Source organism: Ixodes scapularis, unplaced genomic scaffold, assembly GCF_016920785.2.
Source record: "Ixodes scapularis isolate PalLabHiFi unplaced genomic scaffold, ASM1692078v2 PGA_scaffold11__112_contigs__length_91849675, whole genome shotgun sequence".
In the NCBI taxonomy this organism is placed as follows: domain Eukaryota; kingdom Metazoa; phylum Arthropoda; class Arachnida; order Ixodida; family Ixodidae; genus Ixodes; species Ixodes scapularis.
This window is the reverse complement of record NW_024609837.1, coordinates 70,347,689-70,363,221: the sequence shown is the minus strand read 5'-3', so window position 1 is coordinate 70,363,221 and position 15,533 is coordinate 70,347,689. Positions and strand designations below refer to the sequence as shown.

The 15,533-nt window shown below is 40.8% G+C and overlaps 1 protein-coding gene across 1 annotated transcript in view; it reads right to left on the bottom strand.

The window, feature by feature from the left end:
- LOC8027094 (sodium channel protein para) overlaps positions 1–12,112 on the bottom strand; it is an 84,318-nt gene extending 72,206 nt beyond the window's left edge. The window contains exons 1-7 of the mRNA XM_042289002.1: positions 12,060–12,112; positions 10,165–10,293; positions 6,928–7,019; positions 4,927–5,124; positions 4,096–4,156; positions 2,900–3,044; positions 674–854 (exon numbers count right to left, since the gene is read on the bottom strand). Coding sequence (XP_042144936.1) covers positions 674–854; positions 2,900–3,044; positions 4,096–4,156; positions 4,927–5,124; positions 6,928–7,019; positions 10,165–10,293; positions 12,060–12,097 — 844 coding nt within the window. The 5' untranslated portion in view covers positions 12,098–12,112. The remainder of the gene's footprint in view (positions 1–673; positions 855–2,899; positions 3,045–4,095; positions 4,157–4,926; positions 5,125–6,927; positions 7,020–10,164; positions 10,294–12,059) is intronic.
- Between the last annotated feature and the right edge of the window lie 3,421 nt (positions 12,113–15,533).

The following is a 15,533-nucleotide window of genomic DNA, read 5'->3' as shown; positions in this document are numbered from 1 at the left end:
ATTTTTATGCAGCAAATCTTGTTGCTTATAAAACAAAATTTCCGTTGGGATGAAAAGCGGTACCCAGCTTTAAGTCTGTAGTGTAAAAAGCATCAATGTGTTATTAAATGTACTCATAATACCTTCAAACAATGTCTGTTGAAAGAGCAATATATCTATAGTAGTTTAATGTACTGTAGGTTGACTACAAAGACGCTAAACACATGAATAAGTGAACAGACTCGGAGATAATTTGACTTGATTCCGTAGGCTATTGGGAAGTTAATCCCACGATCGCGCCCCTAAAGGAAAAGTTGAAGAGACAACAACATAAATTATTTGTTTGTGTTTCGGACTCAGCGTTCGGCTGGGGTGCGTGTTCAATCAGTGAAACCCACAAGACCAAACGCAGCGGCAGCACTCCTGTCTAATCCGCGTCACGATCTCGATCAAGAAACAATGACGTCAAGAATCGAGTCCCGGGTTTTGGTTTGGTTAATCACCGGCTTCCATAGAAAATAAGCAGGACAAAGCGCCCCTGTAGCTTGATCTCGCCAATAGAAACTTAAGAGGTGCAGCGATTCACTAATGGCATAAACCGCATGTGATTTGTTTCCAGTTTTTTGTTATTTAGAAAATAACAAAAATTGTGGTGCACAAGCAGTTTCACAAAATGCAAAGGAAAGGGTTGTACTCACGGCCCGCATTTGTTCTTCAATAAGGCGGTCCTCCTCCGCCTCTTCTTCAGCTTTCTTTTGTAATTCGTCGTAGGACATGGCTACAATGGCCAGAATCAAATTCACAAGGTAAAAGGAGCCCAGGAAGATAATCACCACGAAAAAACACATGTGCCAGGGGCCGGCCGATCGTAGCACCTGGAATCGGAAAAAAGTCAGCTTATAGTTTCCTAAATAATTTATTGAATTCTTTTTTTTCTTGCGTCTACCAGCAGCATAACCGTGTAAGGACATGCACGCAGTATTTAAAAAAGTATTTTCTTGATATAAACAGGTGTCAAGTATATTCAGACCAAGTTGAAGATGGTGACCTTCTCATACTGAGAAAGCACCGAAAGAAGGGAAAACAAAATGGGGACAAACATAACAACGAATTTGTAGTATTTTTGTTTCCTCTTGTCTCAAAGATTTTTTACAAACATTTTTTTTGTTTGGTACGACCAACTTGCCTACGCGTAAATTAACATTTTTGTGAGCTTGTCATGAATATTACAAATACGCTGAATTAGGGGCTTCTTGAAGCAGACACACCCAGGAACGTGTGGGTTCGTATGAAAGCGAGGAGTCGCGAGCGCCACCATATATTATATTTACATATTTACAAAAATAAGGAAATAAACGTGAGGGTTGTTCGTTGGTAGGCATAGCCGAAAACTGGCTCACTCTCGTGCTCTCTTCGCGCGCCTCTCGCGCACCCCTGCGTCCTTCTCTTCTTCCTTGTGACTTTAGTTCCTACAAACGTTTTTGTTTACCTAATTTACTCTAAACTAATACCCCTGTCAGACGGGAACGTAAATGTCATTTTCATCGAATGTCATTTACCACTCGGCGAATCAGGTCGCGATCCTGGTTCTGCATGTGGCGCGTGCACGTGCAGCGTGGCGTTTTAAACACGCGGATTGGCCGAGCTGTAATGTCATTTTGCTTAAATGTCATTTAACGTGCCCGTCTGACAGGGTTATTAGTCGATTAATTTTAACACCTTTCTGCACTTTATTTTAGTTTGGTTACATTGATCTTTATATCTTTATTTACAGTTTTATTCTGTTCTGCGTATCACTGGCTTCGTGGTTGTACTTTTGGTGTGCTATTGTTACTCAGATTTGTGTTAGCTTTGCCTTTTACGCCATTCTGACAATGTGCATTCCGATTTCGTTGCAATGGTTCCAAGGTAACGCGCTGTTAACTGGTGCACTTTCGATAGGCAAGTCAAGGTTGAGTGCGCTCGTGAACGGAGATAGTCGATACCTTGTTTATGATTTGTAACGGGTGGATGGGGACAAGCCAGATGGGTGTAACGTTATATTGAAGGCTACAATGATAAATAGAGCGTTCTGAAGAACGCTTTTTGATAGACATGGTTCAAAGAAAAGAAAACACAAGATTACTGTCGTACTGATGATGATAAATAAAATAGTAAGTGAACGTTAGTGATATAGAGGAACACAAACACAGTGATGTGAGGGTTTCTTGCAAGTTCTCACGTTGTGTTAGAGTCTTGCACAGACGGACAAAATGTAGTGATTTGTGAGGTATCTTAATAAACTGGAAGGGGACCAGGATGCAATTTCTGAAATGCATCCTAATATCTTGCACAAATTTCACTGTTTTCTCAATGATCTATACCTTTCGATTGTTTATATATTGAATTCTCCAAAACAGAAAACTTCCTTACTCGAACATTTATTTAAAAGTGGGACAGGTTCACTGGACAATGACGTAACACGTTATTTATAACAATTATCTTCCAATCTCCAATAGTTCCTGGTTTCAAGAGTGTGTCACGACTAGAGGTTTCTCTGCATACATTAATATGAGAGTTAAAACACTCGTTGTTGTTCTCGTTAGCGCATGATGCCAAGGGAACTTGTACACGCAGGCAAAGGCGGACACGGACAAGTTTTTGCTGGCGTCTAGCCACGATTCTAATAGCTGAAAGTAGCACTTGACCGTGTCCCTTTTTTCACGTTCGTCTTTGTTTGCTTGCAACAAGTTTCCTCAGTCTCGGCGTCAGGGCTCTTTTTATATAGCTTCGCTCGTGGATTGTCGGCTTGGGCTACCAACTAGAAGACAAGGCCACTAGTAATGACTTTTCGTTTGTTTGTTTTTTGTTTGGGGAGGGGGAGGGGTGAGGGGGTTGCGCAAGATTTGTCTCCCGGGGGGTATTGGCTGAGGCGACTTACCATTTGATATAAAGATTCCCAATAATCTTGGGTCATAAGCCTGAACGCAGATAGAAAGGCCCAACCAAAGGTGTCGAAATTGGTGTACCCATAGTCCGGGTTTTCTCCTATACCCTGCATACACATGTATCCCTCTTGACATTGCCTGGAAAAAAAATAGCACCGGCAATTTGAACCAGCCGCCAAAAAGAAGCGGCGTTAAATACGGAAGAAAGCGTTTTATCTGACAACGTAAGAAAAGAAGGGTGTGGAGAGTCTCGAGCGTGCTATTATTGTTCCGTAGCCAATGAGGTTGCTGCATTGGCCCATAAGAACGTCGATTAACAAATCACAAAGTCATAAGCGTGAATATAATAAGCACCTAGCCTCGAGCTTCTTACGTTGCTAGTGACGGTATCGTGCAATACCGTCTCACCATAACGCTATATAAAAATAGTTAATTCATGTGGTAGCATGAGGATATTTCATTTGGTAATTTTGAAGATACAGTTAAAGGAAAGGCTAGTCCATAGTAATATGTCCTAAGAAAATATTCGGTGACCGCGGCCCATGACAGATTCGTAATGTTTTCTTTCTAAGTAATTATGTGAGTGAGACCTTGTCAATCACTGTGATCTGCCTCTATAAAGAAAACACGTTTTGCTGGAATTGGTGACGGACAACACCACCCGGATTAAGCAAGGGTCGTGCACTGCCATTTCGACATGGACGCAGTGAAATCGAGCGCAGACACCGAGGGGACACTCAGTGTCCACTAAGTGTCTGCTTAGTGGACACTTGGTGCTGAGTCAGCATTCGGCTGCACCTCATCCATAGCCAGTGCGTCACAGGATGATCGGGCCCATTTGTTGAGTTTGCGTCATCCCGGTGTGATGACGTACGTGGAGGTAGAGAAGGTTGCTCACGGGCTTTGATTATACTAGGTGGTGTTGATACACAGGGGATGATGGTTGGCCTCATACCGTATCTAGTATAGGAATGCTAGTGTGCGTAGCGCGCTTAAAGTAGTACATGAATTGCGTGCTGAAATCTGGCGCGAATTCCAATGCGATGTTGTACTAGATAACGGGGCTGTATTGCAGCTGAGTCTTGAAGCAATTCACTGCTGGCTCATTCATATTTCTAGCGCACATTTATGAAATCTCTGTTAGTGTGCCTGTGTTGAGACGCACCAAGAATTGGCCGACACTACTTACTTTGCACCAGTTGAGTTGCCGCACAGAGGATGCATTCCATCATCATCCATGGCCCAGTTTGCTGCGTGAAGATACGACAGGAAAGCAGCTTGTCAAGGAATGCTTGTATGACAAATAAAAACGATTTGTGGTTTCTCTTGGAAAGCAATGCCATTCAAGTTACTTGTTTTTATGAACAGTGGTACTGTGAATATACATCCTCTTGTATTTATTTCTGCGAACTTACAAAAAGTATATAAATAAAAAAAGCTCTACCTTGAGTGGTAAAAGAGGGCCATAACAGAAAAAAGAGTTGTCATAAAAAGCTAGCAATGCTGTCAGTTTGAAGAATGTCTTGTAAGGTGAAGCGACTCCAACGATTTTTAATGAACTTAAGATATTTCATGCTATGTTTATTGGCTTTGTTTTTTAAAGAGCAACGTTATAATGACTATAACTGCCTGCTCAGCAAGCAGGATATGCACACAGTTTTTGAAAAAAAAGAGACCTTAATGATTTGTTATTTTTCACAAACTTTTAAACAGCAAAGTGCCACGCTCGAGTCTGGTATTCGCTCTAGGCTTTCGTGTGCTTTCTTCTTCTCTAGAGTCAATGGAACTGTTCTATGTTTATATACTCGGGTCATTATACATATGTGTATAGTGCTAGCATGCTTGGGTTGTTTTACTTTTTGGTTTGTGATGTACAGCCGGAAAAATATGTGGCTTTTGGTGGGCATCATTAATAAAAAGAAAAGAAGTTTTTGAGGGCGCTAAGTAGAAGAGAACGTGGCAGTTCTGATGAAATATGAGACAAGTTATAGTCACGAGTGCCTTCTGGCTACGCACTTACTTTCGTTTCCAATAAAACTTGCATATTCCGCATCGGAGAGGTTGGCCGGTGGAATGATCACGCATTTCTGAGTGAGTACACCCATGTAGATTTGCAGCCCCAGTAAGGCAAATACCGACAGTGAGAACATTGTCAAAATGATCACGTCCCTGAGGTTCTTCACAGACTCTATCACGGCTCCTACGATGGTCTTCAGACCTGGTAGGGAGGAACGCAAAGGACAAGATACATTAAGAGATCACATTCTCGGCCTTGCGTACCGGTGGATGTAAACCTGAAAGTGTCCAAGTATGCATGAAAAAACAGTGAGTGCGCAGACGAGCTGGTGGATGTTGATCATGATGTAGAAAACCCGAGACTGGCAAAAGCAGGGAAAACTTGGTCGAAGAAGACAAACAGGGGAAAATAACGTTATGTTATTTTTATAACGAGACGTTATTTTCCCCTGTCTTTCTTCTTAGACCAAGCTTTCCCTGCTTTTACTACAGTCTCGGGTTTTCTACATCATGATCAAGTATGTATGTCTGCCCGAGAAAACGCTCTGGAGAGTGTGACCGCGAATCCCTCACAGAAAGCAATGCGCTGAAACATACTAACTTTCTACTTTATGATGTACTTTATGGGATATACTTAAACTGTGTTTTTAGTTTACCAATACCATAAAAATAGACCTTCAAGGCATGAAGCTTTGTTGTCAAACTTGGCCAACGCGAAGAGTTGACCGCTAAAACTTATACTCTGCCATTCATATTCAAAGTGCACTTAAGGGTTAAAAGCACATTTAGCTGTGCTAAAATGTGCTTCATGCTCCTAGCGTAGAATCGACGTGGATGTGTGCAATAAACATATAGGAACATATACAGTGTTTTCATGCCTTATATGAGTCCTGGTACGTTTATTAAACAAATGATAGAAGAAATACTTTTCTTTTCAATGTGGGTGTGCTTGCTTGTTCAATACAAGCAGAAAAGTTTGACAGTCTAGTTCTAAAGCTTGTTCTAAAATTGTCCGTAGAAACTGCTGACGTTGTCTGAGTAACGAGGCCAAGCAGCGGCCACACGTGTGCCGTACAGGGAGCATGGTGGCCTTTCAAACACATCTTCAAGAAACCACTCCCATTGTTTGATTCAGGCGAGGTATTTGGGGGCAAATCATTTGCGTCCTGCCCTCACCGCAGGGGCTATGTTCCGTTGAGTTTTCTAGGTTTTGTCATAGACGGCTCATAAATGAGTTGCAAGAAGCCCGTGAACATTTTCTCATGTACACAACATACGTAGGTAGCAAAGGGCTTTTATCCGATGAGGTGTCAATGGCACTTTTTTGGTGAGTAAACAACATTTTTAAATGTGTCAATCCACCAGTTACACGTAAATAGTTCAGATAAATAAAACCTTATTCTAACGGGCTCACTTCTAACGATATTACTTGTGTTACAAATACTTTGCAAACCTCTGAAGTTCGCTTACGTGGGTTTCACTTAACGTAAATTATTTTGCTGAAGATAAGCCAGTCCCCATTTTAAAACCGTCCTATCACTACCTTGCTAATTTATATAATATGTTTCATCGTAAGATGGACCGCAGCGTACGGTATGAGCCATTGGAGCCAATCTACAACTGTGACAGTGTCACGTAACTTTCAAAAGGAGAGCAGTGACGCAAGAGGCGGGTTGCCACGTAATGCGTTTGCAGCGTTGGAGTGGATGGGTGGGTCCATAGCGTCCGCTGTGCTTCATCTTAAGTTGAACCGGTGCATAAAGAACTAGAGGTTTCCTGGATGACAATGATATCATATGTAACTCTCAGGTAGCGGATTTGCATAATGATTTTCATTCTACTAAGAGATAGAACGGCTATTCTCAAAGAGAAACTTATAAGGGTGTGGGAATGCTACAATGACTATGAATGGAGGCAGCGCTTAGTCGGCTTATTGCACTATGTGTGTGAAAATGAGGATGTCAAGGCAATTGGTGGCATACGACAGAAAAGCAAAGACACTTACCTGGAACTATAGCTACCGTTTTCAAGGCTCTAAGTACGCGGAAGGTACGCAAGGCGCTCAGGTTCCCCAAATTAACAAACATTGTAACATATCTGGAAGAAAAATATCAAATAAACATCGCACCCCTGCTGAAAAAAAGTACTAAAATGTGATTTCTTCTGATACACAAACTATTGTCTATGTATAAGTAATTCAATTAAATGTTAACGTTGAAGATCATTGGAACTCCTCCGTCCGAATATATAAAACAAAACATTGAGACGAAAGCAATGTGCACTTCGATGCCAAATTAATTGTGCATAAATGAGACACCGTATGAATGAGCAGCTATGTTCATCTTGAATAGCATGCAAAGGAGCCCCAATGAGCAGAACAAAACAGCCGCCGTGACGAATTAACTACAAAACTAAGTGTGTGCGAATAGTGGTTAGAATTGAATAGTGCACTGTCATCCCTAGCTTTAACATTGATTCATAAGAAAGCTGGCTGCAGTGACTTTTCCTTGCAATGTGGAGGCTGTTAATGACTTGGTATTATTCGATTCGAACCAGTATTCGCACATCTCTACACCAGACATCGCTTCTAAACATATTATAGATGTTTTCTGCTTGATGTTTACCGGGCAATATGCTGATATGCACGATTCGTAGAAGCCGTAATTTCACTATTGTTTTAGCTGGCTAGGTTGCTATGTAGTCAGTTGGATATATACGAGTATAAGAAGTACGATGAGCTATTCAAGATTCAACTGAAGGACGTTTTTAAGACAAGGAAGAAACAATTCTTCTCATTTAGCACTACTCATCTACATGTACAGCGACGAGCAATATGGTTATCTAGCTTTGCGAACATGTTTTCTGAAACGCATTTTATCATATTCATCAGTAACGTTACATAATACTCTACTTATATACTATACCAAGTCCCCAGAAAGTCCACCATATTCAGATAATATTGGCTCAAAGTGCTGTAATAAGAATGTTTTTTGAAGGTCTGGGATTTTTTTTAAATATGTTTCCAAAGTTAGCTGTACCCGTCTCATTTCCTACCCGTTTCCCGAGGTTTCAGTGTTTCTTTCCAGAGGTTCCAATGATTACAAGTTCAGTTGTGCACATAGGCGGTATCATGCGCAATGGTACTGATAAGGTTCTATCCCCAAAAATATGGCTTCACCTAAATAATACATATTTTTTTTTCTTCGAACCGCTGCTCCTTTGCAGTCATCCAAAGAGCATCCATAAGCCTGCTCTGAGTTGTGCAAATTAGCGTTATTCTGCACAATGAAGTTCACTTAGCCAGGCCACGTTTCTCGGCGTGAGAGCGGCTTTCCGATTTCCACCGGGGATGCCATCCCTTTGGTACACTACTACAACAGGATCCATTAGCCCAGTGCAAAATTACATTAAAAATCTATTCGCGAGCATTATTTTTTATACACTAGCTAATTATCTCCTCATCATAACTAGTGAATCGACGCGGCGCCGCTAACCTGCGACACCAGCAAGCTGTGACGCCTAGACGGACGCGTCGGCCGCCTTCAGAGTGTTTGGTTCAGAGTCAGCGTGTTTGCTGCTTGGGGCGGTTCGGGGATTCACTAACGATGACGATAATGCGCATGCGTCACCTTCTACACTCTAAAAAAGAAAAAAAAATCCGCTCTTAAAAGGTTTTTTGACGCCCCAAGAACACTTTCAGCTCGTGAAGAACGGTTTCGCCGCAATCACTATCGCCCCCTGGCGCACTAGAAAGGCAACTAGGCGATGAAGAACTCTTTCGCACCAAAAGAAGGAGCTTAAAAGTGCTTTTATACGTTTTTTTTTCTTCAAAAAGAACCCTTTCAGGGGTGCTTAAAGAAACATTTTAGGGTGCAAAATATGAACAAGGCAAAGAACAACTAAGAGTTATTTTACTACCAGATTTGTTTAGAGTGCAGGTTGTATTGCCTCAGTAGGGGGGCTTATGTAGTATTTGTGACAACCTAGTGGAAACCAGCGTTGTGTTAATATAACGAATAAAACTTTTCGTTTGCGTTGGATGCGTATTAAATGTAGACTACTCGGATAAGTGTTTTGTTTTTTAACTGTTTTTTAGCAAATCTTTTGATTTCCATACTTGGCTATATATACAGTGGCTGTCTTTAATTCTAATACATTTATTTTAAACATGCGATCATGTATACAAGCGTACCGTCTTCACCACATGTTTACCGGGCCCAGCCGATACCACTGAAAATACGAGTGCTAGGAAATGACGTTGTCTTCACTGAATCCGCGACTAGCACCATGGGGCAGACGTGCCGCTTGGGGCGCTGGTGGCGATGCTGACGCTGTCTAGGCGGCACTGCGTAAATCTACTGGCGAGGATGTTTAGCAGTAGACGGGATGGTGGCCGCCATAATTAGTAGACTAAAACCTAATATTTTTGTTCAGTTTTAATAATAAATATATGCGTCTTGCTTCTCTTGCACTATCGAACGAAATTAGTAATAGGGAGTGAATCAATTTAAACTTGTTGCAAAAAGACAATAATCTTTCATATATTCATTGATCAGTTTTCGAGTTTTTGTTGCATAATACGCAAATCAATGATAAAAAAACACCCGTCGCGAATTGTGTCCACAACAACGCGTAGAAAAGTGAGAGTCGTTTCAGGGTCCTCATTGCTATCTTGGTTGCGTGACGTCGGCGCATCTACCAAAGAGAACACCCTTCTGAAATAATGACGAGTTGCACGACGTTCCGTGCCACCCTTCTACGCGTCATTGTTGACAGAACCTCCAGCGTTCTTTCCGCACACTTTGTGAGAAAAAGGCGAAAAAAAAAAAAACGCGGAACGTGATGAAGAGGAATCGCGAATTCCGTTTTTCTGTCCATCATGTTTATATTTGCTTTACCTTCGATTACGATTTTCTTCAAAACTAAAATTGCAACATGACAAAGTAAGTGAATAGGTAATAAACAGATCATGATTGATTCGGCTAGTTACCATGACGATTATGTTGCAATATATTATCCTCGGAACCCAATAAACATATTGTGAAAACAATTCCCACATATGAGCTACAACCTTTCATCACAATCAAAAACAGAGGCCTATAAATAGTTTATGCAATTATTGCAGTGAAGACTTCATATTGCAAATCCCTTCGTACTTTTTGAATTTATATAATAAAAATATTGATAACTGTGATACATGTAAGCAATAGCAACACTCAATGAAGAAAGAATGCATACTCACGCTAGAGATATAACAACAAAATCCAACCAATTCCACGGATCTCGAAGGTATGTGAATGGTTCGAGAATAAATCCTCGAGCCATCATTTTTGTAAAGGATTCGAACGTGTAGATCGTGGTGAATATTGTTCTGAAAAGTAAAAAGAAGGCAATGAAAGCGCATTCATGGTATAGAAAAGGACATTACTGGTAGCAGTAATATCCTTTTTTGCATTGCGCACAATTTCCCCAAACTAGAAACTGTGTTGCTTGGGCATGGAAATTAGATTGAAATTCTATTAAAAAATGCTAACCCCAGCCACTTACAGTAGATTATTCTCGAATTTACAAAGGCCGCTACTATCCATGAATCAATCATTAATCATCGCAGTGACTACAGAATGAGGGAATTAAGGCAACACTGACCACGAAATCAGATTGGATGTTATCTTTACTGAAACAATGTACGGCAGCGCAAACCCGCAGAAATTTTTTTTTATATATGCTAATCGTGCGGATAATATCGAGAGACGCAGGGTGTGTTGCGTGTTTTGAGCGAAGCTGGGTGTATATACAGGGTGTTGTTATTTAAGCTTTCCAGGTTCGATCTTAATAAAAAAAGAGTTGTGAAAACTACACTTATACGGTTTGTGCAGGTGAGTTATACGGCCAGGGGGACGTAAAATAAGGGGCTAATCATAATGATCAGTTGGCTAATTAAGTAAAGTTTGTTAATTAACTTTTTAAATAATGAAAATAGACATATGGTTCCAGTTAGAAACTTGCTGAGTGTCATCGAAAACCACTAAATCAGTAATTGTTATGAAGATTTTGAGCTCGCGACGAGCGTAGTAATGCACTAAAGTTACCACTCATGGAGCATGTACCAGGCTAATGGTTGCGGTAAGGCGCCCGCGCGATTTTTCCGTCTCTTATGAGAGCACCAGCCTTGTACGTGCTCCATGAGTGGTAACTTCAGCGCACTACTGCGCTTCTCACGCGCTGAAAGTATTTCTAAAACTTACTAATTTCGGGGTTTTGGACGACGCTCAGCAAGTTTCTAATCGGAACCATATGATTATTTTAATTATTTGAAAAGTTAATTAACAAATTTTACTCAATTAGCCGACTGATCGTTACGATTAGCCACGTATACTATGTCCCTCTTGCCGTTTAACTCACCGACCAAAACCGCATAAGTGTAGCTTTTAAAGCTGTTTTTAAACAAATGTGTGAAGCTTAAAAACACCCTGTTTATAGATCATTACTGTTCTCGGGAGTCATGCAAAATTCTGAATCTACACTCTTCCAGCCAAGCAATAGTTTTACTCGAAATTGCCAAATAGCACTGTCGGCTATTATAGAGCTCTTGCGGAAAAAGGAAAAGATTGGAAAAAGGGAAATTGGCTTTTATGTTCTTTTTGTTTTACCGAGAAATACATGATATGGAACTCGATGTCTTATGGTCTCACGCGTACTACCCTACCAAAAAAACCCAGTATGCATTTTGACTATCTGGTTTATAAAACTAAAAATCTCACTGAAATTATTTCTGGAAACCTAGAATCCAGACAGCAGACAAAAAATAATTTGTGAAAATCTAAAATTCAGGTAGAATTCAGGTAAACTTCGAGTTACATAAATCAGATAGCGAAAAGTTATACTGCGTTTTCAAGTAGGGTAGGCTTAGATTACAGAACAACCCCTTTTTTGTTATATTTTTACTTAGGTAAACTCATCCTTCTATATCTTTACTAAAAATTTATTCTTTGCTATCACAACCTTTGTGACAAATTACACAGCAACCCGTTGAGAAACTTGTTTATGCCGTCCCTTAAAAGTGCAAGCCTTCACCGGGGCCAGGCTGTAGGAGAAATCGTGGGAATATTTGAAAGATGTTCACGAGGGTGCACTCACTCTGTTTGTTCAATTTTTTCGTTGCTGGGCATAGTCATGAGGACACAGTTGACGAGAATGGTTACTATGACGAAGAAGCTGAACAGCGGGTGCACTAGAATGCAGATGGCCAGCCGCCTGACCGGATTGAACGGACTCAACAGGAACAGCGCTTTGGTCGAGCTGAACCGGAAGATGTCCTTGCTTTTGCTCACCACCACAAAAGTCTGCGAGAGAAGGTAAAAAAAAAAAAAGAAGGGCAATGTTAGACACCCGGAATCCTAAATGTCTGGTAAAAAGTATCTTTATGAAGGAGAAATTACGTTTCTAGTCCTTTATTTTGTCCTACAAAGTAGTAAATACAGAGTTTGAGGGGCAAACAATAATTTGGATGGCAACTTAATCGATTAACCTACTAATTGATCATTATTGCATTAATCGCGATTTTTTTTAACCTAATCGGTTAAAATTTCAGAAACAAAAAATTAAAAAAAAGCATCGCTTTCATTACGCAGACGTGGACGAGTACAGCTGCATGAATGCACAGTTTAGGTGAAATTTTGTCCTAAAGTAAACTGTAGGGGCGATATTTGTAACTCCGAACAAGGTGGAGAACTTTATACGTGTCCCAGCCACTGGAACGCTGTGCGAGCGTCCGTTTATAGCGGTAGAAACTGTTGCGAGAAATCAAGGAAGATCGCTATTGCTGTAGAACATCATGAACCCTTTTGCTTGTGAGGATGAAGTAATAACTTGTGAGTGTGGGTGTCTGACAGCTCTCCATTACACTTTAAGGTTTATTTAAAGTCAGCAATTCTACGTTGCGCCATTTATCGCATATTCAGCAAAGGAAAAAATATATAATTCTGACTTTTTTGGAAGCGTTTATACACGGGAATATACCAAACCGATTAATAGATTAATTGAACCATTAAAGGGCGGCGATTAATGGGGTTAAAATGATTTATCAACGCAAAGCCATAAAAAGTAGTTTTCTCATCGCGTAATTGATCAAAGCATCGTCGAATGCTCAGTTTCTTCACAAATGCAGCGCTAGAGGTTGGAATCAGGTGACAAAGCTTCGGAACTTAACACTATCTAAGTCAAAAGTTGAAGGCAATTTAAACAAATTTAGGGACAAAATGGCGGCCATCTTAGCCTGGAAACATATAGGGATGAATGAAATGATAACGAGCCCATTTCTAGAATTGAAAACTTTTGAAAACTGCTTAAAACCTTAGAATAGAATAATGTTAAGTTTTGAAATTTTGTGCAGTTAGTTCTAACCGCTGCCGCTCTGTTTGGGCAAAGAATGATCATTCAGTGACGCGTTGTTCGTTCAGTTTTTGGTAAAAAAATACTGTTTTCTTTTCTCTCGAACACAACGTACATGAAGGCTGATACACACTTAACAATTTCCATGTTTGGCCGCTGTTTTTTTTACATACAATGTAGAGGTTTTCAATAACATCTACAGCAAGAGTATAAATTGTCCTACTTTTTTACTGTTTCTCTTTTTTCTTGCAACCCTCCACATTTGGGAGGGGAGGATACTAAATGCATATTCTGCCTTGCAGAAGGAAAAGGTTCAATGCCAGCCATTAATAAACAAATGTTTTATTTAGACAAACGTGTAGGAGGATGAGGCAAAATTCGACTAGAGCTTGCTTGACTATGACCCATTCTCTTGTGCAGTTCAGCAGCAGGGTGCACTTAAATATAATATAAGCGTCACAGCGTAGAATAATTACAAACACTAAATTTTACTTAATAATGATCGATATAAAGCACACCATAGCACAATAACAGTTTTTAACACGTCAGAATAAATTTAATGCGAATTATGTTAAAGCTAAGAGATGCATTTTCTGGGATAGCTATAAAATACTGCCTCGTGTCGGAGATTTTGGTCCTTGACAATTTTAACTTAACGTCAATATTGTAAATGCATTGAGCTTCTTTCAGTGCTCGCCTAGCTTGGTTAATTTTTAATAGCGTATTTCACGTTGAGAGTCTTCATACCTCGTTTCAGCTAAAGTTCAGGTGCAGCCGTCGCTACGAAGAAATAGGACCAATCAAGAGGCGTCAAAAGCTCAAGTAACTAGGCCTTTCTCCTAATGATTGGTTCAGCGATGATAGAACACGCACAGAAACTTGACAAACACCTTAATGGTCCTCTTTTGAAGCTGTCTTATTGGTCCCTTCAGCTCGTAGAGTCGGCTGTGTCTGGACTTAAGGTGACACGAAGTATAGTCAGCTTGCCAAAGGATCCTCAAATTTATTAATATTTTGGTGAATATGACCTTGCCAAAAACTGTAATAAAAATACAAAAATTATGATTTCTAATGATTCGCCAGTGTGGTATCATTTCAGGGCGGCTTGGAATGGTTTACCTAACTGGCAGCCCAATACCACGCTGCCAGTGCCATTTGCTGTGTAACCGCTCATTCACACTGGAAGCGGATCCGCGTTCGCAAAGCGGTTGCGAACGCGGTTGTATAAAGACCCAGTACAATTGCACGCGCACTAGATGACATCAAGTGCGCGTGCAATTGCACTGCATGCAATTTTTACTAACATCCAGGTGGCACTCTCAAGGCCACCTGGATGTTAGTAATAAAAGTAGTGTCTCTGGTACGCCCGAAGAAGCATCATCCGTATCTTTGGAAGGTACAGAGAACGCACGCAATGTCTGGGGGCTAGGAAAGACGTCCATTGGCATCCAGTAGAATTTGTTGTATTTTCAAAGACTTGTGTATAAGACGACCAGGGGAACCTGTTGAATAATCAAAGGTTATCTCTTGGGTATCTAAAGAATGCCTAAGATATCTGCGGGTGTACGTCGAGTAGAATCTTTGTCTGGGACGGATGTTGGTGAAGTGTCAATGGATATCCGACAGGGCCCTAGAGCAACAAGCTTGAAGAGAAACTGTCAAAGCGGCAGCCGACGTTCTGCTTAGATACTTTGTCTCTTCAAGACTGCCTCTTGGCGAAACGTCGGTTGCAACCCTCAGACTGCCAGGATGGTCCTCTCCAACTTGTTCCTACCGTCCACGACGGGCTTCGTGATTTTTTTGGACAATCCAGGCAGCACGAATTCTCTATGAACGACCACGGGACAGTATAAGAAGCGACAAAGCGAAGAGACTGCGACAACAAAGAAAACAGACAAAAAGGCCAACAAAGGCACTTTGTTTTGGTCGTTTTGCGCTGCTGATTCATATAATAAATTATCAACTCGTCCAACTAAGCCCCCGTTTCATGGAGCACATGGACAATTATGGAACTTCAGGACATCTTGATGACGTCCTGGGAAACATTTGCGCTGCTAGGGAATAGCGCCAACAATTGGTCAATTTTAGACTATTTCAATTGTCGTCTTTTGTGGGCCACCATATTTGGCTTCTGAGCTTTGAAACGCGTTTTGAACATGCAATTTAACTCCTTTGTGCATAACACTGGCCGGTGGAATTTTGCCCACGGCCCAGAGACTC